Source organism: Thunnus maccoyii, chromosome 18, assembly GCF_910596095.1.
Source record: "Thunnus maccoyii chromosome 18, fThuMac1.1, whole genome shotgun sequence".
Taxonomy (NCBI): Eukaryota; Metazoa; Chordata; class Actinopteri; order Scombriformes; family Scombridae; genus Thunnus; species Thunnus maccoyii.
Genome location: NC_056550.1, coordinates 24,059,401 through 24,081,135, shown reverse-complemented (window position 1 = coordinate 24,081,135; position 21,735 = coordinate 24,059,401). Strand labels below are relative to the sequence as shown.

General features: G+C 40.2%; 2 protein-coding genes across 12 annotated transcripts in view; both read right to left on the bottom strand.

Annotated features, from left to right (window-relative positions):
* The window catches only part of shank1 (SH3 and multiple ankyrin repeat domains 1), a 97,182-nt gene extending 95,759 nt beyond the window's left edge, over nucleotides 1-1,423 (bottom strand). For all 3 annotated transcript variants that reach the window (XM_042392439.1, XM_042392441.1, XM_042392440.1), the window contains exon 1: nucleotides 1,240-1,423. The gene's annotated coding sequence lies outside the window, so the exon portion shown is untranslated. The remainder of the gene's footprint in view (nucleotides 1-1,239) is intronic.
* A 1,481-nt stretch (nucleotides 1,424-2,904) lies between these two features.
* kmt5c (lysine methyltransferase 5C) lies at nucleotides 2,905-19,330 on the bottom strand. Of its 9 annotated transcripts, XM_042392726.1 has the most exons (12): nucleotides 18,970-19,330; nucleotides 18,109-18,185; nucleotides 17,602-17,694; nucleotides 17,061-17,193; nucleotides 15,071-15,236; nucleotides 14,814-14,923; nucleotides 14,528-14,691; nucleotides 13,064-13,083; nucleotides 12,668-12,804; nucleotides 12,351-12,523; nucleotides 4,653-10,227; nucleotides 2,905-3,974 (listed from the first exon to the last, which is right to left on the bottom strand). In XM_042392726.1, the coding sequence occupies exons 4-12, from the start codon at nucleotides 17,171-17,173 to the stop codon at nucleotides 3,917-3,919; spliced, it is 6,516 nt and encodes a 2,171-aa protein (XP_042248660.1). In that variant the 5' UTR covers nucleotides 17,174-17,193; nucleotides 17,602-17,694; nucleotides 18,109-18,185; nucleotides 18,970-19,330; the 3' UTR covers nucleotides 2,905-3,916. The 9 variants fall into 9 exon arrangements, with proteins under 9 accessions (XP_042248660.1, XP_042248659.1, XP_042248661.1 ...); XM_042392725.1 differs by lacking the exon at nucleotides 18,109-18,185; XM_042392727.1 differs by lacking the exons at nucleotides 17,602-17,694; nucleotides 18,109-18,185 and having other exon boundaries at nucleotides 2,905-3,489; nucleotides 3,896-3,974.
* Between the last annotated feature and the right edge of the window lie 2,405 nt (nucleotides 19,331-21,735).

Genomic DNA, 21,735 nt, shown 5'->3' with positions numbered 1-21,735 from the left:
CTAAAGTTTAATGGAAGAGTCAGATGAGGAGCTGGTGTTGTGACGGCTCTATGAATAATGAAAACAGTGGTAAAACTAGCAGGGGGTTAAAAGGGTTGGAAAACATTTCACGTGGCGCAAAATGGAAATCCTCTGTATTTTGTATAAAGCAGAGCTGCAGGAAATAAAGCAGGTTAAAAGCAGATCAAACTGAAGAAGTCGTGTTTTGATAATTTGCTGCAACCAAACTGAAATCAGCGTCGAATTAATGAGTGCATAAATCTAACTTGAGTACCTACTCTGTTGTGACAGCTGAGGAAAAACCGGGTTTTAATGTTAATATTTGTTTGTTTTCCTATTTTCTTCTTCTTCTTTTTTTTTTTCCTTAATCCCTTCCCTCTCTTTCCGTCCTCATTATGAGAAAAGCGTTATACTTGGCATCTGAATTACCTGCTCAGCTGCTACTGAGTGCTAGAAAGAGAAGCAGAAGTGGGTCATATGCTGGAAGAGAGGAGGGGATGGAGGAAGAAGAAACACAAGCGCTGGTTGGGTTGGGATGAAAGCACAGGTAGAGAGGAAGGAGGTAAAGGCTGAGCACTAAACCAGGAGGGTGAACACTCACCCCGAGCTTTGAAATTAACCAGAAAAAAAAACAACACTAGAGCCGGAGGAAATGACTAGGACAGTGTTTAAAATAAAAGACATTTGAAAGTAAACAAAAACACCTCACTGTTGCTTGTAACAATGATGTAATAACTTATTCTATTGATTATATGCTGCAGTGGATACACACAAATGGTCTAAAAGCCTAATAGTTTCATAAACTTCTGTCAGGTGGCATAGACTCTTTTCACTGCTGACATTTTGTACACAAATGTAGTTAATATAAGCCCAGGTTTACTCATATATTATTTGTGTTTACATCATTTGATTAATGATCAATTTGAACCTCTGAAGTACAATATCAGCTATGAAACATCCTCCATCCTGTGGCCCCGGGCTGTGGACGTAACCACCGTGACGTCACCCATTTGTTTTTTGGACTGGCATTTTGAAGCCTCCAGTTTTGGTATTTTGACCGTCGCCATCTTTGATTTTTGGAGCCAGAAATGAACGAGAGGGTGTCGCTGACCCTGGCGCTAGTTGCTAGCTTGGTTAGCACGGTGCATTTACAGTATATGATTAACTGTGCTAATGCTAATGCTAATTTTTCGCTAGCGAAAAACGAGCTTTAAAACAATTAAAAGAAAATGTACTTACCGGAAAAACTGGACATCTGACTCCTTGGAGGGTGTTTTAGTACAACCAAACGCTGAACAAGATTATTTCAGGCGACCAAAATGTTACAGTTAACTTTCATGAACTGAAAACACGCTGAAATAGTGGCAGCTACGCCTATACTCTGTGAATGTAGGGTTACGCCATGTTCACGTTACCTAACCAACGGTTGTCACCATGGAAACAACTTGTCAATCACAACGTAGCCCCGCTCTAAAGCATACGCTGCTTTATCATCAAATTTAAATTAAACCGAACCATTATTTGCTAAATGAACATCATGCTGCATTTAAGAACACTTGAAACTAGTGATTGAGACCATAAACTCATCACTGAGGTGATAAATCAAGTGAGAATTAGGGTCATTTTCTCATAGACTTCTATACAATCAGACTTCTTTTCGGAGCCAGTGGACTCCTCATGATGGCCATTAGAGAGAATGCAGGTTTAAGTCACTTCACATTGGGTTCACTGTTCAGATCTGGCGCTACCTGTTTGGTCAAAATCTAGTTTTAAGACCTGAATTGTTTTAGTTTATGTTGTGCTCCTTTGTTTTAGAGTTGTATTTTATCAAATTGCATGCAAAATAGTATTATTCCATCATAGGAATACTGTAAGGCTGCAACCAACAATTATTTTCATTATCAGTAAATCTGACAAACTTGTTTTGTCTGACCAACAGTCAAAAACCCAAAGATGTTGAGTTTATTTTCATGGAAAACTAGGAAAATTAGCGAATATTCACTTTTGCGAAGCCAGTACAAGTGAATTTTTGGCATTTTTAGTTAAAAGGTGAGAAAATGATTACTCAATTATCAAAATTGTTGCCAATTAGTTTCCTGTCAATCGACTAACCAATTCATCCTTGAATCATTTTGGCTCTAGAGTTCTGTCATGTACAGTGGGGATCAATAGGGGCACAGCAACAAACTTTTGCTCTGGAGCCCCACAGGAGGTTTATCCGGCCATGATTACAGTTATTATTAATGTCATTAAATCCACCTGTCAACATATCTGCTGTCTACTATGAATGTTTCAGTTATGTGGTATGTATGCACCTATCCAGTACTGAGGTTCTTGATTTGAAGAATGTGAATCTGTATTAGAGCTGAAATTAATAATCAACAGAAAATAGAATAGATAGAATAGAAAGTAAATCAGCAACTCTTATGATAATCCATTTCTTGTTTCAGTCTTAATCTGAATCCCAGAGACAATGGAGTAGACGTTTTCTTATAATGAAGCCCACAACTTAAATAATGTAGAAAGGTATGTCATTAAATCTGTCAGACACAGTATAGAAATGACATAATGAGGTACCACCTTGAGGAGAAGTAACAAAGTGGATGTCTTAACTAATTGACTAAATGATTAGATAGATGATCTATTAAGAAGCTAGTCATCCCATCATTCAAATTTACTTTAATAGAGCTTAAACATTTATATTTATCAATTAATTTCCCCTTCTATTTGGATATATGTTTGTTACAGCTAATATATACTGTATACACACTATTGTACCACTGTAATAGTACTTGTAATACTATATGTAGAAATAATGCAATGTACATTTGTGATTTCGTGCAATTAAGTGTTAAAAGTAGTACACAAAGAATGCAAAAAGAGTCAAAGAGAGAAAATACAAAAAAGAATTAAGTGTCTTTAATGATATAGGCTACATTTGTACATTTCTACAGCAGACTTTCAGTAAGACTAACTGCCAATTTAGAAAAACAGACAAAGTTTTACCTGTAACAACTGAAAACATGAACTGGATAAGCTGTCCAAGGATTTGAAATTAAATACTCGATGTAAATATTCAGTTCAATATTTTGTCCCATTAAATAAATGATAAAAAACATTTAATAGTTTGAACAATCAATGTGAAATATAAATTACATTAAAGCACCATTTCAAGAATGAGGATATTAAAATAAATAATTGGCCTTTCCATATCGAGACAGTACATTTTCATGGTAGTAATGTAAGGCTGTGCAGTCACACTGAACACTCCTGCCAAATGATGTCAAATGGGTTCAACATACAGTACATAAGGATGTGAAGGGAATGCTCATGTGACTTCCACAATCAACAGCAAATAACTCTGGTTACAATATAAACAACTAATGAATGTGTAGCTCCATCAACGAACAACAAAAAATAACAGACAGTAACCATGTAGGTGATGCACAACTTAGCCATCTCTTCTTCCCGTAGAATAATCATCAACTCCTTGGGGGGGGGGGAAACAAAAAACAAACAAATAAATGATAAAAGTGAGTTTCTCAGTGAAAAGATTGTCACTTTTTTTGATGTAAAATGGTCAAATGTTTCTCTTTAACTTGCAACTGGGAGAACTCCCATTAGAAAGATCTCATGTTGTACTACCCCTCGATCCATTACTGGCCAGAAAAAAAACAACACATTGCAGTTTCTCCCACCCACATCATCCACAAGAAACTAAAGAGAGCAGCTGTGAAATGCTGCAATTCATGTCACGCATGTCTTCACCCGGTAGAGTTGTCCTAGAATATATATATATATGGATATATATATTGTGTCAGGTCTGGAAATCATTTTACTGTACACAGTTCATGCATGAGCCTCTCATTTATGCACTAACGACTAATGATCTTACTTAATTCTGGCATAGCAACTGTCACGCGATCAGGCACAAAAAAACACATGGTACCCTACTTTGATCCCTCGAGACCTGCCTGCCAAATGCATGCACACACACATACACGCACACACACGCAAACACACACACACACACACACACACACACACAAAGTGAGAAAAGAGCTTACTGTGAGTATAAAAACGAGGGTAGACTGTTTCAACAGGTGCTTCAAAAAGTCACACAAGAACATATCAAAGACTGAGGCACAAAGCTGCCTTTTTAAAACCCACCAATACAAGTACCAGCAACCGATGATGGTGCTCCTGTGTCTACTGCCATACATTGTATAGAAAAAATTCATACAGCTATGTTACAGTACAAGTAAGAGGGCTTTCAATCATTACAGGGCCTGTAACTTCAAACTTGTGGTCACAAATATATTAAATGCTTTCTCTATGAATTTTTAATTTGGTCTTCTCAGCAAATTGTAGTGGATATTTCATTCTAATAGGCTGATGAGCCCGCTTTACATAAAACCCTGTACAAGTCATTTATACATTAACAGTCCATCAAAATGATGATTTATAAAAAAGGTCAATCAGTCAGTGGGCTTTAATAACTGGTAGACTATGAATTATAATGTTTACAAAAAACATTTTGTGGCAGATGCTGTTTAATCCGTCTTGAGCACTGGGATCCAGTGACTTCGGCAGGTAGAAATCAATCAGAGTACTGGAGATCTAAGTCGACTGTGCCGTCTGTCACCACTAACCTCACTCTCTTGGGTTTTGTGGCACCTGTGGAGTGAGACGATGTAACAGGTCCATAGTGTGGGGCGCCTTGGTGTTCTCCTGGCTGACACTGTTGCTGCATGTCCTTCCTGCAGTGTTCGTCCTGACCTTTGAGCCCTGAAAATCCACCCAAAGAAAACGACGCTGGGTTAGACAGCTGGGGTCCACAGGGCTCAAGAACCAGCCGCCCTTGGGTGCCTGAAGGTTCCATCAGGCAATGGTAGGTGTAGTTTGTTGAGCCTAGACCTGGGTAACCCTCAGCCCCATCCCTGAGACCCAGGGTCAACGAATGATCTCCACTGAAATTCAGTACGTAAGGAGGGCCTTGATAGCCATAAGGTAAAGAGGCTGAGGAGGTTGATGACTGACTCTTGTTTGCTGGTGCTGGCGTAGCAGGAGGTGTACCGTGGACCACTTGAGGGCTGTTGTGCTGAGACATGGGCGAAAGAGACGAGCCAAAGCTGAAATCAAAAGGGTCCTGCTGAGCGTAACATGGCTGGTGTTTGTGAGAGTTTGACGGAGTAGATTTGTCCTGTTTCAAACCCTTGTCGTGTGGTGATGAATAACCCTCGGACACTTTGCTAGGAAAGAAGAAGGGTCTTGGCAGCGCAGAAAAGTTTTTGTATGTCATATTGATTTCACCACTTTCATGTTTCTCAGATGACATCTTACTTTTATTAAGGGACTGAGGGAAAGAGTTGGACTTGTTGAAATGAGGGTTGGACCTGTTGGGGGTGCTGGAAGGACCGAGATGGTCAACATCCTTTCCGAACCCTTGAACAGAGATGTTGCTTTTATGGTGACTGTCTGTATTGACACCTAGTTTCTGATTCTGTTGCGTCTTCTCAATAGCACCTGATTTTGCGCCAAGTGTTCTGGACATGACGGTCGGGCTGCCAGCAGCCATGGTGTCCTTACAAGGTGCGCTATACAAGTTCTGACTCGTGGGCCCCCCTTGAAACTTAAGCACCCTATGAATAACTGTAGAGGGTTTCTCATGGAAGCTGAATGGATTGTCGGGAGGATTGGGATTTCTCACAGTGAAGAGTTGAGGAGATGAGAATTTGTTAGCCATTTGAGACGGCTGGACGGATTTGGGCAAGCAACTCTGGGACACTCCTCTGACTGTGTTTGGCTGAAAACCAGAAAGGCGCTGGGATTTATTGGGAATGGTCATACGATGGAAGGGCCCGTGGTTTTTAAGGTTAGACTGGGCTTTGAACTGGCTGGTGCTCGCCTTGACGTTGATTGGGGACTGGGGTAAAGTAACAGGAGTTTGAGATGTAACAGAAGATGGTGTTGCACCAAACAAACGAGGCTTGCCAACTAGAGACGAGGGCTGAGTTTTGAGGTCTTCTTTGGACAGCCTCATTCCTGGATTTTTACTCATAATTCGATCTTTTGCAGTCAACTCTGGGTTGCAGAGAGCTGAGAAACTGTAACTGGGGTTGGGTGTGTTTCTGTCTTTGGAGGCATCCTTCGCTTCACATTCCAGAGGAACAGAGTCACTTTTGGAAGAAATTAGACCTGGAAAAAACTGGAGATCCTCACTGCTGAAGTTATTTCCTGGACTGGGAGGGCCAAGGTACGGCGTTTCAGTGGTCCACGTATCAGAGGGGCTGTGGGAGAGGGGACTGCTGAAGGGATCTGTGGGCGGATCTAGTGAACACAGATCTGAAGGGGAAGATGGGAGCATGTTCTGTGGCTGATAATACCCCTCAAAGTTGAGACACTGAAAGTCCAGAAGGTCATCGCAACAGTTCGTGAAGCTGGGCTCACCGGCAAGCATGTTATCTGCAATTGTGAATGGAGGAGACTGAGACGGAGGCTGGATGACAGAATTAGAGGTGCTGGAACAGGCTGCTGGTTTTTCCAAAGTCTGGGATGAACACAAGCCCTCAGAGAGCCTGGAGAGACTGTTGTCAATTTGTTGGAGAGTGTGACTAAGACAAGTGGTGGGTGTTTCTATAGGCCCACACTTGTGCGTCCTCTCCATTTTGTGCCTCTGTTTCCTTCCTCCGCTGTTCATCTCTGGCCTTTCAGTGGTTATATTTGCAGCAGAGGATATAACTTCAGTTTTATTGTCATTAATAGGGGAAGACAGAGACAGCGGTGACAGAGACAAGGAAAATGGTGGCGGTTCTGTTTTCAGAAGGGCTGAGTTGCTGTTCAGCCTCTGAGAAGATACGCACTCTTCCTTGAGCTTGTTAAAATCAAGCAATCCTTTTTGTTTCCCTAAAACTTGACCCTTTATCTCTCTCTTAATGTTGGGCTCTACTTTAAGGTCAGCTAGTTTGAGCTCTTCCTCCTTGCTGTCCACCTCCCAAATATCCTCCGCCTTCCTCCGAAGTTTAATTACTGGTAATGGAAGACCATTAAAATCCAATTCGAGCTCCTGTTTATGTTGTGACGCACTTTCAAACAAGCAGCAATTCTTTAAAAAACGATCTTCAATTTTTGTTTCTTGCACTACGGCCGGCACAGTCTCAACATCATTTTTAAGACTTTCTAGTTTTTCCGGCAGCAGCTTGACTCCGACTAGAATCTCCCTATCGAGCTTCTCTTTCGTTTCTACTTTGTCAGCGGTAGATTCACTAGGTCCGTTTTCAACTTTTTCAACGTCTTGGTCCTTCTCTGATTTTGCATCCGCGGGGATATTGGTGGGTTGACTTTCACTCCGCCTCTCGCCTCTTCTTTTCAAACGATGCAACATGCTCTTTGACTTCTTACTTGCCTGCACGTGAGCCTGAGCCGCCTCCATCTCCATGTTTAAAATGGATACGGAGTCCATGATGGCTTTAAAAGGATCACAGGTCATCAACTCATCTCTCTTCTCTGTTTTTAATGCCATATTTTCAACTCCTGTATGCATCTCCCAGACTTTCCCTCTCCTCCTCTTGAAGCGGATCTTAAAATTAAGGTCTGGCTTTGTTTCCTCCGAATCACTTTCTTGGAGGGGTAACGTTTCCACCTCCTCTTCCTTTTGAGATTTACTTCGAGTTGTTACGATACAACACTCCTGGATTTTAGCAGGATCCTCAGCTTTTTTGTCCCCTGCGAGCTTTTCGCTCTGTAGTGTCTGAGCATTGTCAACGTCATCCTTATCTTGCCTCTCTAATTTACACCTTCGAACTTTCCTCAATAAATGGCTTCTCTGAACTTCATTAGTTCTGGAGCGAAGCACTCTGTGAAAGACGTTTTGTTTTGTGGTCCTTTTGGAGGTTAACCTCTGGACTTCTGAACTCCTATATCTGCTTTTACCTTCTTTTTTTACTTTACTACTCTCCCCTGAACACTGGGTAATGCCCTGCCTGTTGTCTGTGGAGGAATTTAACTCGGGGGCTTCTTTAGAGGCTTGATCTGAAGCAGAATTCAAACCTTGTTCAGGGTCTAATTCGACAGAACTTCGAAATGTACGTTTCTTCAGAGGTATGTTGGACTGTATGTGTGCCTGTGGATTGATGTCTGGATGCAGATTAGTAATAACCTTTGCTGAAATTGGTGACTTAAGAGGTAGAGGGTTGAGACAGGCGGCCGGTGGGTCATCATGTCTCTGTGGTGACTGACGCTTTGAACTATCTTCTCTCGTTTCAGTCTTAGGAGTAGCCGGAGCGTCTTCGCTCAAGTGTCCCTTGGAGTTTTGCTTATCTTCCGCTTTTGTTTTCGCTGCTCTGGGCCTCATCTTTCGTCTTATAATCCTCCCCTGCACTGAGCGATGGTACCTGCCTCCATTTATTTCAGTCTGTTGTGCTTCCTCCTCGGGACTTTGCACGTCTTTAAGAGCAGAGGTAGATAACCGTCCTCCTACGATATCTAATCTCTTATCTATTAAGCGTTTATCTTTTCTTAAAATATCAGACAACAGAACCTTCGCCTGCTTTATGACGACATCTTCGTCAAGCCTACTTACTGGTTGTTTACTCACACTCTTAACCGTTTGCCCTGACAGTTGAACTCCGTCCTCTTTACATGCATCATTTACTTTATTTTTAATACACTGCATGTTGTTTTGTCCTCCAGTTTTTTCACTGGACACAATTTTACATTCAGATTCTTTCACTTTTTCCTTTGCCTGCTTTACGACGACATCTTCGTGCCTACTTACTAGCTGTTTACTCACGCTCTTTGCCGTTCGCTCTGGCCGTTGAACAACTACGTCCTCCTTACATGCATCCTTTACTTTATTTTTAATACACTGCAAGTTATTTTGTCCTCCAGTTTTTTCACTGGACATATTTTTACATTTGGACTCTTTCACTTCTTCCAGAGCCATGTTAACTTTACATTCCGTAACCGTAGGTATAGCGTTTTCTTTCTGACCTTCAATTTGGCCTTTTACAATGTCCTGCTGCTGCCCCTGTGTTTTTTCTCCTGACACCGTTTGTATTTCGATAACCTTATCATCCCCCTTTTTCTCGCCGTGTGATAAATCACCCGCCGTCTCACTTGCGTGTCGCTTCCTCACATTTACTTTATCTATGGCCTTGAAAAACATTTCCCTCACCCCTCTGTTACCTTCAGCTGTGCAGATGTCCGACCGTTCTGCCTGCCTCTGCTGTGATCTGGACACTCTTTTTTCTGGCTGTACTGTCGGAGTCACTGGTTTCGGGGCCTGGCTCTGCCTGCTCCTTCCTCTTACCACCACTCTTCCTTTCCTGTCCTCTGAGGTATTTTCTGCTCCTAAACTTTGTTGCACTGATAACCTTGTTAGGCTGACTGTAAGGTATTGCTTCAGTGATATTAGTGGATTGTCCACAGCTTTCTTAGATGCATCTTTGACACTCTGACAAACTTCGAACAGGGGCGAAGCTCTGATGGTCTTGTGCTCGGCTTCCTCCGCCGCTGGGTTTTGAGCCGGGGTGATGGTGCAAGATTCGACGCCGCTGTCGTTTCTGCTTTGACTTTCTGTGATTGCCTTTTCTATTTTCTCTTGTTTTATTGCACTGCAGGTTTCGTCGCAGTCGACAGGGTGACAAACTGTTGTAGTGTTAGCTGTGTTGCTGTTGGACCCCGCTTGATGTACGAGCGCGGTCTGAACCATGCTCCTTGTTCTTGAAGAGGTCCTCAAGTGAACTGTTCGCCCCTCCAACACTTTGACAGACTTCCCATTGAGGCCTGTGCTAGTTGCTACTGCCCGTGTATTTTTCTGATGGACCGACATGGAGGAATTTAGAGTGAAAGGCTTCAAGTTTACCTCTTCAGTCCCTTTTTCACTGCTGCTATTTCCTTCACCGGTTGAATTCAGTTCACTCGGTGTGTTATCTTTTTGCTCCACTTCTTCTAGTCGATGCAGCAAGGCCCTTTCTTTGCTCTTTGGATCCTTACAATTGAGTAAAAAATCCACCGAGTGGCGCCTCACTCTGATTCTAAGGTCCCTCAGTGTAACTTGAGACAAAAGCGGAACTGTCCGACGCTGTTTGGCTGTAGAAGATTTCAACGGATGCTTTCCTGATCGTCTGTGCTTCTCTCGTCTCCACTGCTGCGTTTGACTCAGTTTCCTGTTCTTCAAGGCATTCCTCCTCATCTGCTGGGTAAAGGAATTCCTCGAGGGGATGGCTATGAATGAAAGACAACAAAAGAAGAAGCTGTTGAACTTGAGCCGCTCTATACAAAAGCATTTCTCCTACCGCTCGACGTGAGCGGCGCTTAAACGATAAACCTAGTACCCCGAGCCGAGACGCGATCGCGGAGACGCATCGATGTGATTCAATTGACCAAATCATTAAATTGCTTTAATTCATTTCCTATCAAGTAAGCAATTTACTTCACAGCAGATGCCGAGATAGCCTGTAGTATGAAGCAAGCAGGTGACGCTGGGAAACAGTGTTGAGAGTGTATAAAGACGACTCTTACTGTAAAATGTTGTCTATATATTAAAAATGGTATGATTCTACTGTATCCACTTTTTTATTTAAGTTATAAAACATCATAGAATCTTTAAATTATTATATTAACCCCTAACAGGGGCTTGTAGAGACGGGAATGTCGCTTCCTACATCAGCAAATAAAATGACTAACAGCCACAGGAACAACTCTCATGCTTAAAAAGATAAACAAACGTTACGTTGCTATACGTTTAAGCTACTGTAGCTGCTAAAAAGATGTCAGATCACATGTAATCTAATCAATACTGTTAATCAACACTGTAGTAGCTGCTGTAATTTAGGGAATTACATACATACATACATACAGGTATGTTTGAGTAAAATGTGTTTTTTTTTAATCTGACTAAATCTAATAAAGAGTTTTAATGTCTAACTTGTTCATGTTTATGATGTTTGTGTTATAATTATTTTAAATCCTCCATGATTAAGCCTTTTTGTTTGTTGCTACGGTTACATAAACATACATATGCAACTTATCGTGCTGAAGTTTTGTTTTGTCTAAAACAGATAAAGACAAAAACAAAATAAAACAGAGCTGCGACTCCATCGACAGGAAGTTAATCACCAACTGTTTTGATAACTGATTGATCGTTTTGAATCATTTTTCAAGAAAAAACGTCCAAATTCTCTGATTCCAGCTTCGTTATGGTTATTTTCTGGTTTATTTAGTCTTCTATGATCACAAACTAAATATCAGCGGACATTTATTACACCAAACAACTAATCGAGAAAACATTCAACAGTTTAATCGATCGAACTGTTAGTTGCAGCTCTAAAACAGAATAAAAGTGTTTCAACATTATTTACCAGTCAGTAAACATGTTTGCAGATACCGAACCCTTGTGTCACAGTGAAGCAACACGGTCTACTTCCTGAACAAGCTCGCAGTATCAGATCAGTGTAGATGAAGCTGTATGTATGTTAACAGGAAGTAGATGATTACATTCACAGTAATTATACAGCTGCTCTAAATCTGTTCCTGAAGAGACGACGTTGTTCGTTAACAGCAAACTGACGGCTCGTTTCAGGTCTAACATGGTGCAGAGCTGCAACAATTAGTCGATTAATCCATGAGTTGATCGACAGAAAATTAATCGCCAACCGTTTTGATAATAGAATAATCATTTTAGTAATTTTTGAAGTAAAAATGCCAAATGTTTGTTGGGTCCTGCTTCTCCAATGTGATGATTTAATTCTTGTCTTTGTCATATATGATCTTTAAACTGAATATCTTTGTTTTTGGATGGTCGGTCGGACAAAACAAGACATTTGAAGACATCATCTTTCACTCTGGGAAACTATAACGAGCATTTTTCACCATTTCCTGACATTTTATGACAAAACGACTATTTGATCGATAACGAGAATTCCCGATATTTGCAGCAATATATGTTATTACAAGTTTAAAAGCAGTTAAAAGGCCACCTTGCAGATTTTTAAACATGAATTAAATCATGTTCACGTGTAAAAATAAAAGATTCCAGCGAGGTTTGGACCTTCATGAACGAGCCTATCGGTTGTCCTTCAAGGCTTTCAGTTTGATGGAGCGTTTAATGATGATGAGCTGACTGTCGAGCTGTTATTCTTGATATTACTGCTCTATAATTGCATTTGGTACTAATATTCCTGCCAGTAACGCATGTCTTCTGTTTGAATTAGCTGACTGTCACTATTCAGTTTGTTATTTTCACTTTTAACTGTACTTAGCAATGATTTTAATTAGTTTTTTACTTTTATCAGTATCAATAACTGGTTTGAAAGATATAATTTTAGAGAAAATCCTAAACCGGTTACCTTTAAAGATACCTGAGTGTAATCCTGGTATTATCGGCCTGGTAGGTAGATGCCCCTTCTCTCTGTGATGACGAAGAAATCTCTCTCGCAGACGGTACTTCTGGCCCACAGAGTCCTTTGTTTCTTCACATTCAGGTTGTTTCCCTCTGTGTTTGAAGTGGCCTTCTCCTTTCCTAAAGAGCAGTTCAAATTACAAAATGAAACTTACGTTAAAGAGGTTTTTTTTTCTCCTCTCAGATCTGATAAACAAGATCTTCAGTTTTAAAACAGAACTAAGCTATATTAAAAGACAAACTCTGATCAGATGATGGACACACCTCTCGCAGGTGCAGCATTCACACATTTCGTTTCCTTCCCCAAAAAAACTGGCACCATAGTAACACGTGATCTCCTCCCCGGGGGAGATGGGTCGAATCACCTCGACACAAGCGCCGTTCTTCTCACCAGGGACGAACTGGGAGGGTGAAAAAGGGAAAAAAAATGACAAAGACAAAAGGTTGGTTGACCCATGAGACATAAAACCACAGCAGTTAGTAAACAGAAGGAGAAGATGTGCTTTTAGGAGTTTAATTCTGCATCTAAAATACAGATTTTAATATTAAAAATGCGAGTATTACAATAAATCTTACTGGATCGTGCAAATAAAGCATTTATCAGTTACACATAATGCATTTGTCCAATCTCTTTAATGTATGTGATGAATAAATGTTTACCTTGCAGTTTGGTTTGCAGTCTTCAATCCGGAAAGACAAACAAAGAGATAAAAGATGTAAAGTTATTAATTCAATCAGACAGATGAATGCATGGGGCTCAACGTTTTTGTTGATCAGCTGATTTGTACTCAATTCATTTGGTAAAAGGCTGAAAAGGCTAAGCTGATTAACTCTCAAACATTATTAAAAGATCTTGTCAGACGCTGTCCTCCGAGTGGATGAAAGAATGAACTTCACTGAACCGCCTGTTAACATTAACATCAGTTAACATTACACTGACTGACACGCAGTTCATCTGACTTCTGTCATTGACAAAACGCTCGTGTAATGAAATGAAATGATTCATTTACAGAGTTATACTGAACAGCAGGCATTTTTTAAGCTTATTTGTTTGTGCATTTCACCTATAATGACCAGCTGATGGTATGTTAATGATACAGATACAGTCCTGACTACCACCTCCATTGATTCACTGTTCATTTTCTCTGTGGTAAAAAAAATAGTTTATGCAAAATCTGTTTTTTTTGGTACAAGCTACATAAAATACTCGTCTAGCTGCGCAGAGAAAACTCTCTCAAAACCACTGCACTGATAGGAAAAACTAAAGCAACTTCAGGAACTGCACAAGTCTCTAAGATAGGGAGAAATAATCTCTGTTACATAAAGATGAGGAAGAAATTCACAAACTTAATAATAGTGGAAAATATTTGTAAGTGGAATTTAATAATTCAGGAAGTTAAAACTTGGTCTGAATTTGAAAGACAAAAGATATTTTGCTAAAACTCCTGAACGCAAATACTTTAATAACACAACAAAACATCCAAAAAAAAACAGTCAATAGTGTTGAGAGAAGGACATTAAGCATCACATGCATAATAGATTATTTCCCCGTGTGTGTGTGTGTGTTTGTGTTTGTGTGTGTGTGTTTACTTTGGTCTGGATTCAGATCGATGCAGGCACACATCCTGGATCAGACTTTATATGTTGGTTAGAGGTGAAATCAGAAGCTGTTGCTAATCCAGCTCTGAAGCGCTCGGATTGACAAATTAATCTTTCCCAACGTGGATATAAAGGCCTAATCACTCTTTTTTTTTTTTTTGTTACCATGTAATTTGCAAATATATTTGGATATATGACTGAAAGGCTTGATGTAACATGAAAAATCGTATTTTGTGTGTCTTTAAAATGAAAATTAATCCTCTTTCAGTAACGTCAGTAATCAAACGGCAGAAAGAAAACAAATAACTAATTGTTGTGTTTTATGATTCGACGCATTAAAAGAGTGATTGTAGTTTCTAATCTTGTGTTTTGAATGTTGGCATCTGGATCACTGACCTTTAAAAACTTAAAGGTGAAATATATATGTGTGTGTGTGTGTGTGTGTGTGTGTGTGTGTGTGTGTGTGTGTGTGTGTGTGTGTGTGTGTGTTGGGAAAGAATGAGTCATGAATGCAAACACGCTCACCGTGGTTGATAAAAGCTGCAGGCCCGAGCCAGAGCTGAGCGCAGCGTTTGCGTGTGGAATACATCACGCTGAAGTCGTTGACTCCCGCCCTCAGCACGGCGCTGTCAGCAGGGCTCAGCTCCGCTATGCAGCCCAGCAGCACCTCCACCCGCTCCCCCGCAAACCTGCAGAGCAACAACTCCATCGTCAACACGTCTACAATATTTAAAAAAAACAAAAGGACAAACACACACAGCTACATACATGCTACTTGGACACATATATGGTTTAAAGTGTGAGAGATTACCAGTGCCTCGTGGAGGTTATCTTTGCTCCGTTGGTCTCTGATGAGTATCTGTCACAGGACTCTATCTTGACGCCGCTATCCAACAGGAAGGCACTGAGGTAGCGATACACCTGCAGACACCGGAGACGGTTCAGTGTTCACACATTCAAAAGAATCAGCGGATAAACCTCACACGAAAAAGACGACAACTTCCAAACACAACTCCCATAACACGTTTTTATATTTATACTGGTTTGTTAACTTAAACATCTGCCTACATGTTGTCTCAGCAGCTCCTGTCGATGGCTTCCCAAAGCGTTGAAGTAGTCACCGGCGAGCTCGCCGACCGTCAGCGCCTCGAACGTAGCGTTGAAGTCGTGCGTACGTTGAAAGCGCAGGAGGGTCTCTTTGAGGTTCCCCCAGCGCCGGACCTCTGGTGGTGGACTGGAGAGGAGAGAAAAAGCAGAAACACTGTGTCAGTCCAGATGTGTCTGTGCAAAACACTATTTTTAACCCGCATGTTAATCATCGAAATATTTTGTGCTCAGACTTGTCGTTTATCATCTCTAAGGAGGTTTTAAAAATATATAGATAAAATAGCAAAAATCATACTGAAACACTTTCACATCATATTCAACACATTTATGAATAACTCAATTAAACAGATATTTTAATAACAATAAGACTAATAATATATTGTTATTATGAATAAGAAGTAATAATAGATTTCTACAAAGAAATCCCAGGTTTCCTGAAGCCACAATAAGAAGCAGCGTTTATCAATCACTACATGATGAAAACAAATGATTGGTGACGGTTCTCACACGAGCATCTTGTCTATTTTCCCAGCTGTGGAGGTTCGTGCTGTATTGAGTTATACAATAAGTTCCATCAGACCAAGTTTAACATCAAGTGGAGTGAACAGTGAGCAGGGACTCTGTGGAACAGCTGGTTTTTAAAATTATGCCCAGTTAGTCGAAGTCTAAATGTGTTTGTACAGCTCATTTAAAGCAGCCAAAGTTGACCAAAGTGTTTGACACAGGCTTAATACCTAAATAAATGAATATAAAAGTATATAACAGATGAGAATAAAAGAAAACAATAAACATAATAACAATAATAATAGAGTTGCAGCACAATAGAAGATAAAGTCAAGGTGTCGAGCTCAACTTGAATAGATTACCAGTGAGAAGAAGCTCTTCAGCAGCGACTTTAACAGTTCTTATATGAACAGGTAAGCTGTTCCAGAGGTTTGAAGCAGCCACCACACAGGCTCAGTCTGGATCTCAGAACATCCAAGAACATCTGGTTGGTCAACTTCAGCGCTCTAACATTCAATAAAATCTTAAAAATCAATCCTGAAACGGATTGGAAGCTGATAGAGATGTGTTGTGTGATCAGTTCATCTGCCTTTTAAACATGTATTTTAATCATAGACCACAACGTTCAAAGAGCTTGATACCGCCTGCTTGTTGTCTCTGCTCCTGCTTTTTAGAAACTTGCTGTGAAACCAAATGCTCACCACATCAAATAAACTTTAAATAGCATAGCGAGGACAATAACTCACTGATATTACTTTCGTTTTCCAAGTGAAGAAATGTTTAACTTATGTGTCTATATATAAGACACCTTAAAAGGACAGGTTTACAATTTTTCAAGTCTGTCTTAAAACAGCAGTCAGGAGTCCAAATGAACATTGAAACATGTTTTTCTTGCTGTAATCATTCCTCCCTTCATAATGCACTTACAGTGTAAGTGATGGGAGACAAAATCCACAGTCCTCCTTTCTTTGCAAAAATGTATTTAAAAGTTTATCTGAGGCTAAATTGAAGCTTCAGCTGAGTCAAATCAAGCAGTTATCTTTCAACGTTACAGTCTTTTTTGTGCCAAAGTCCCTCTTTTTGTTACCCGCAGCTCAACAGGGAAACACAAAGAGGGAATTTGTTGCTAAAAAGACTGTAAATGTGGCAGATATCCACTTGATATGACTAACTCAGACTGCTGAAGCCTCATATAAACTTCACTTTCACACACATTTTTGTTGAAAAGACTGTAGATTTTATCCCCCATCACTTACATTACAAGTGTATTTGGAGTAAATGTTCTTATAGTCAGTATGAACAAGAGGAATTATTACAGTGTGAAAAACCTGTTGGGCTCCTGACGACTGTTTTAAGACACACTTGAAAGATTTAAGGACAGGTCTCGGTGTCGTATCACTCATGAATACACAGGAACACATGTATTTGTGATGGAGTGAGAGATTACCTGATGTTCATTTTGTGGGTGCTGAAGCCCAGCAGAGGGTCCAGCACCAAACTGGTGGCCAGGTCATCGGTCTCACACAGCTCCTTCACACTCATTCTAGTGCATCCGTCCATCGCCTCCCACCATCAGCATGCTGCAATCACAGGGGTCAAAGTAACGTTAGGAAAACAACAACAACAACAAACCCAATTCATGTGTAAGTGTGTTTACATGCACACAAGTATCCTGGTTATGCGTTGCACACGTAAACACATCGGGGTCGTAAATTAACAGCGTCTCGGAGCAAAAGGGCGCTACAAATAAGTCAAACTGCCCTTGGACTTGAGGATGACAGAGGTCTTTAAATGCCCTAGTAAAATAAACAGCTAAACAAAGACATTTTTTGTAAAGTGTGGCCCTGATGTTGCTCTGTATTCCTGGCTGGGACAGTCAGGCTTCCGTACTTGCACCCCCATCCTCCCGCTCCAGGGGTTGTGAGGTTGTGAGGCAGCCATGACAGCCACTAATGATAACGTTACCAACATGCAGCGTTTTCACAAACCTGTCACACTTCCAGCTGAGTCACAATCAGATCAAAATGAAAGTACTTTAGAAGTCTGGACAGTCTCTGACCCTCTCCTGGTCTGCACTGTGCCTAAAAGAAAAAAAGCTGTCATAGCGCATGTTATTTTAAACAGAGCGCCATATATAACATACCAGACAATCAGCAATGTTGTTGAGATGTCGAACTGTGACGTTATTCCGCAACGTTATGTTTATTGTTTCTACTTTTGAAAATAAAGCATGCATGAAATGGGTAAAAACACTCACGTAGTTCTAATCTGTAACTGGGATTATAACTCAGTGTTTTACCCATTAAATGTTCTTGCACTATCAGTTCAGCTGCTCCCTTTGCTTTTCTTTGAATAAGAGTCATTGAATATTTGTCTGTCATGCAACACAGAACTACGGTATTTCCCATCATTTGAAAAAAAATGCACTGGAAATGATCCAAAACGCCCCCGAAACATATTTCATGAGGGCAAAAAAAAAAAAGTTAATTTCCTACCCTGCTGGATACGCTAGTCCAACAGAAACCAGGATACTGTGGCATGTAAACACCTCATCCATGTTTATGATCATTGTCTGTTGGTAGAGAAATGGGTAGCTGAGATAAGAATCAGATTTATTTGCCAAGTACAAGCAATTCAATGTGGTCCAGATGTCAACAGAAAAGGCAATAAACATGAGCAATTAACATAAACATAACAAGATCAGAATGAGAGGACTGTGCGCTTGCATACTGACATGATAAAAGGCGCGTGTGCAAAAAAACAATATAAATATAAGTATAAATACTATGTGCATGTATATTAACATGATTAAAACTATGTGTCTGCAAGATTATGAGATGATGCGGACACACAGATGAGCAGAAACCTGGATGCTGTGAGAATCGTGTCAGCAGGTAAATGATTAACCAGGTTTCCCTCATGCTCCACATGTAAACACTACATCCAGAATGTGATCATAACCAGGATACTTGTGTGCATGTAAACGCACTCTTTATGAGTTGTGCATCTCAGCTGATCCAGCCTGCAAATGACACAACATTAGTTACTTGATCATTTGCAGAAGTTGGCTTCACAGACCCGTCATGCATCTGCTAAACTGAGCTTGCACCCACCAGTTAACGGGGCTGTGTTGGTTAGGAATGTGCCTTAGCTTTTAGCGCGTCAGCTTGCTGTGAAAAATACGCTCGGCTATCAGCTGTGGACAGAGAGAGAAGCTAATAGCAGCTAGCATAGCCGGCCTGCGGCTAACATGACTGCATCGGATCGGTGATGAGATGCAGCAACTAAGAGCCGTGCTGTGAAGCAAAGCGCTGCTACCGGGATGCATGCTGGCGATGAAGATGTCGAAAAACTACCTGGGAGTGTTTTGTAGTCAACGAAAGTCTCGTCGGATGGACAGTTTATCGCAAGCTTGTCGCCTGCTTTCGCTCCCGTTCACCTGGGCAGGGAGAGAGTTAGCCTAGCAGCAGCTAGCTCTCCGTCCGTCCGGCCAGACGAAAAATGGAGTCTCCTCGTCACTTCTGGAATTTGCTGGTTTGTTGGCGACTGCAAATCCCAGTTTGAATGCCAAAAAAAATGGCAAATGTGCAGCAGGGAGGGTGACAAACGAGCTGGGAAATGTATGTGTTATGATGCTAGCTAACTAGCGTTGCACAAGGCTCGTCTGGTAGCAAAAAGTTGATGAGCGACGTCCAGTCAATGCAACCGAACTACTACTGGACCCGCCCACACGCTGCGCTATTCGCTAAGGTCAAGGTCAATTTAACAAATCAGACACAGCGCCAGTATTTTGAGCTCTGTGATTGGTTGGAGTATTTATGGGTGGGGCTTCCCATGTGGTTAGGTTTACCCTTACTATGTTGATACAGAGGTGAGTGTTTTCTCTGCTTTAGTGTACGTCTAACCGGTGGACAGTGCAGATGCGGTCACCAGGAGCGGCACCATAACATTATGAACACACTTATGAACGGTTAACTCTGTGCAAATCACTGTGCAATAACCATGAAACACTATAATCCCTACAAATTATACATATTTATATAGTCTAAAATACAAGATGTGCAAAATATTTCACTCATTACTGTATATATGAACAGACTGTATATACTGTACATGTACTGTCTTTTTTTGCTATTTAATATTTATCCCATCACTCTGCACACTTCACTTTCACTTTAAAGATCCCCTTTAGACATATATTAAGACGCTAAGCTTATTTGTTTGGGCATTTTCACTTTTATTGAACAGTTGATGGTATAGATGCAGACAAGAAATGGGGCCTATATTACAGTAATGATACAGATACAATCCTGGGTACCACCTCCCTTAGAAATTTGCTTATGATAAATTTGTGGGGTTTTTTGTATAAACTATATGAAATACTCGTCTATCTACGTGTAGAAAAATCTCCAAACCACTGCACTGTGGGATCTGTGTAAGACTTGGCAAGAAAGGAAAAATCAAAGCAACTTAAGGAACTGCATATGTTTTTAAGATAGAGAGAAGTAAGTCCTGTGACATAAAGATAATGAAGAATTTCACAAACTTAATAATAAAAATAACTGTGGACATGTAGTAAGACATGTAAAAATACTCTGCCCGGAACAATAATGTGTGTCTCGTGGTTTTTCCACAAAAAAAAAACGTATAATTACCTCTTTAAAATGCTTAAAACGGCATCTCCTTCTTCTCCCTCATTAAAAATTCCAGACTGTGTGTAAATATATTTCATGTCAGAGGTTTAACTTGTGGATACAAGGTGTCTACTACTTTACTGTAAAGGTCCATCCTCAGTGTATGTGCAAGTTACTGTTACATACTGGTCCAGGATTGACCTCCAAACTAGTTGTGACATCACAAATCCTGCTGAGAAAACTTTCCACTTTCAGCAGATGAATGTGAAAACAAACTCTGCACAGAGAAGCTCAAACATCCGACCGTAGGAACAAGAAGAAAAACATGTTTTTGAGTGTAGAGGGATTTTACAGTAAGAACAGTTATAATTTACATACAATTTTAATTAGCGAGTAGTTCAATGCATTGGATTAGTGTTTCAGAGAGGTACAATTTAATTTCAGAGGGGCAATTTATTATAGTTTACAGGCTGTAATTATGGGTAAGCAAGCAGGAAAACAATCCAGAGTAGTTTTAAGGCATAATTCAAAGTCCATCAAGGTATTCAAGCTCTCTCAGATCAAAAAAAGTGGAAGGAACACATCATCACTCCGTCATCGCCGATGTTCAACTGAGGAATTTCATGTCTGGATGAGTTCTCTCATCACAGATAATTATAGTCCAGTTATAGATCAGTTTCTCCTCACAGTCAGAAGTCAGAGTTGTTGTAATTCTAATTTTTTTTTACATCTTCATCTTCATCTACATACATGTTCTCACCATCCATCATGTGCAGCTTTATTGTTCCTGGTTGGTGGTCAGTGTGACGAACGCGGCGTCTGCAGGATTTGATGTTGCTGTTTGGTGAAGACTCACAAGTGTGACTCATAACTCAACAATCCATCAATCAATCAATCAGAGTTTATTTGTATAACACCTTTCACACAGGTTAGTGCAGGTCAAAGTTCCTCACAGATGACCGACAAGCCGATAATAAGACAGAGTACCATAAAAACAATAAAAACAACAAAAACAAGAGAAAAAAAAACAAACAATTTGAGACCAATGTAAAAGCTATAATAATTTATAGTAGTAAAATATAGTGAAATAAAAACTAGATTAAAAAATAGATTAAAAAGACAACAAAAATAAAAATGATGACAAACTAATACAATCAAATGGATTTAAAAACTATAATTATATATATATATATATAATAATAACAATAAGTTAAATGAGTCAAATAAAACTAGACTAAAAAAACTAGATAAATAGATTAAAAAGAGAAAGCAAAACAAAGACAAATAAAGTCGATTAGAGGAATAAAAAATAAATAATAGTAATAATATAACAGCAGGGTGTTTTATGAGCTGACAGATGTGATTTTACTGCAGAGGACGTCATAAATCTACAAGACAAGGCTGAGCGACCTGATGTGAATGTTGCAGATACAGCAAGTTCACATTTACGACTGCAGCTTCCTGTCAGTAAACTAACTTATTCTAGCA

What these genes read in the sequence shown, in the direction of transcription:
- kmt5c (XM_042392726.1), bottom strand. Translation starts at nt 17,173, where the DNA reads ATGGACGGATGCACTAGAATGAGTGTGAAGGAGCTGTGTGAGACCGAT. An exon ending in ACTGCAAACCAAACTGCAAG is followed by an intron (nt 12,805 to 13,063) that starts GTAAACATTTAT and finishes TCACCCTCCCAG; the next exon opens with TTCGTCCCTGGTGAGAAGAA. An exon ending in ACAAAACCCAAGAGAGTGAG is followed by an intron (nt 3,975 to 4,652) that starts GTTAGTGGTGAC and finishes TGCATTTGGCAG; the next exon opens with GCAGGTCTCGAGGGATCAAA.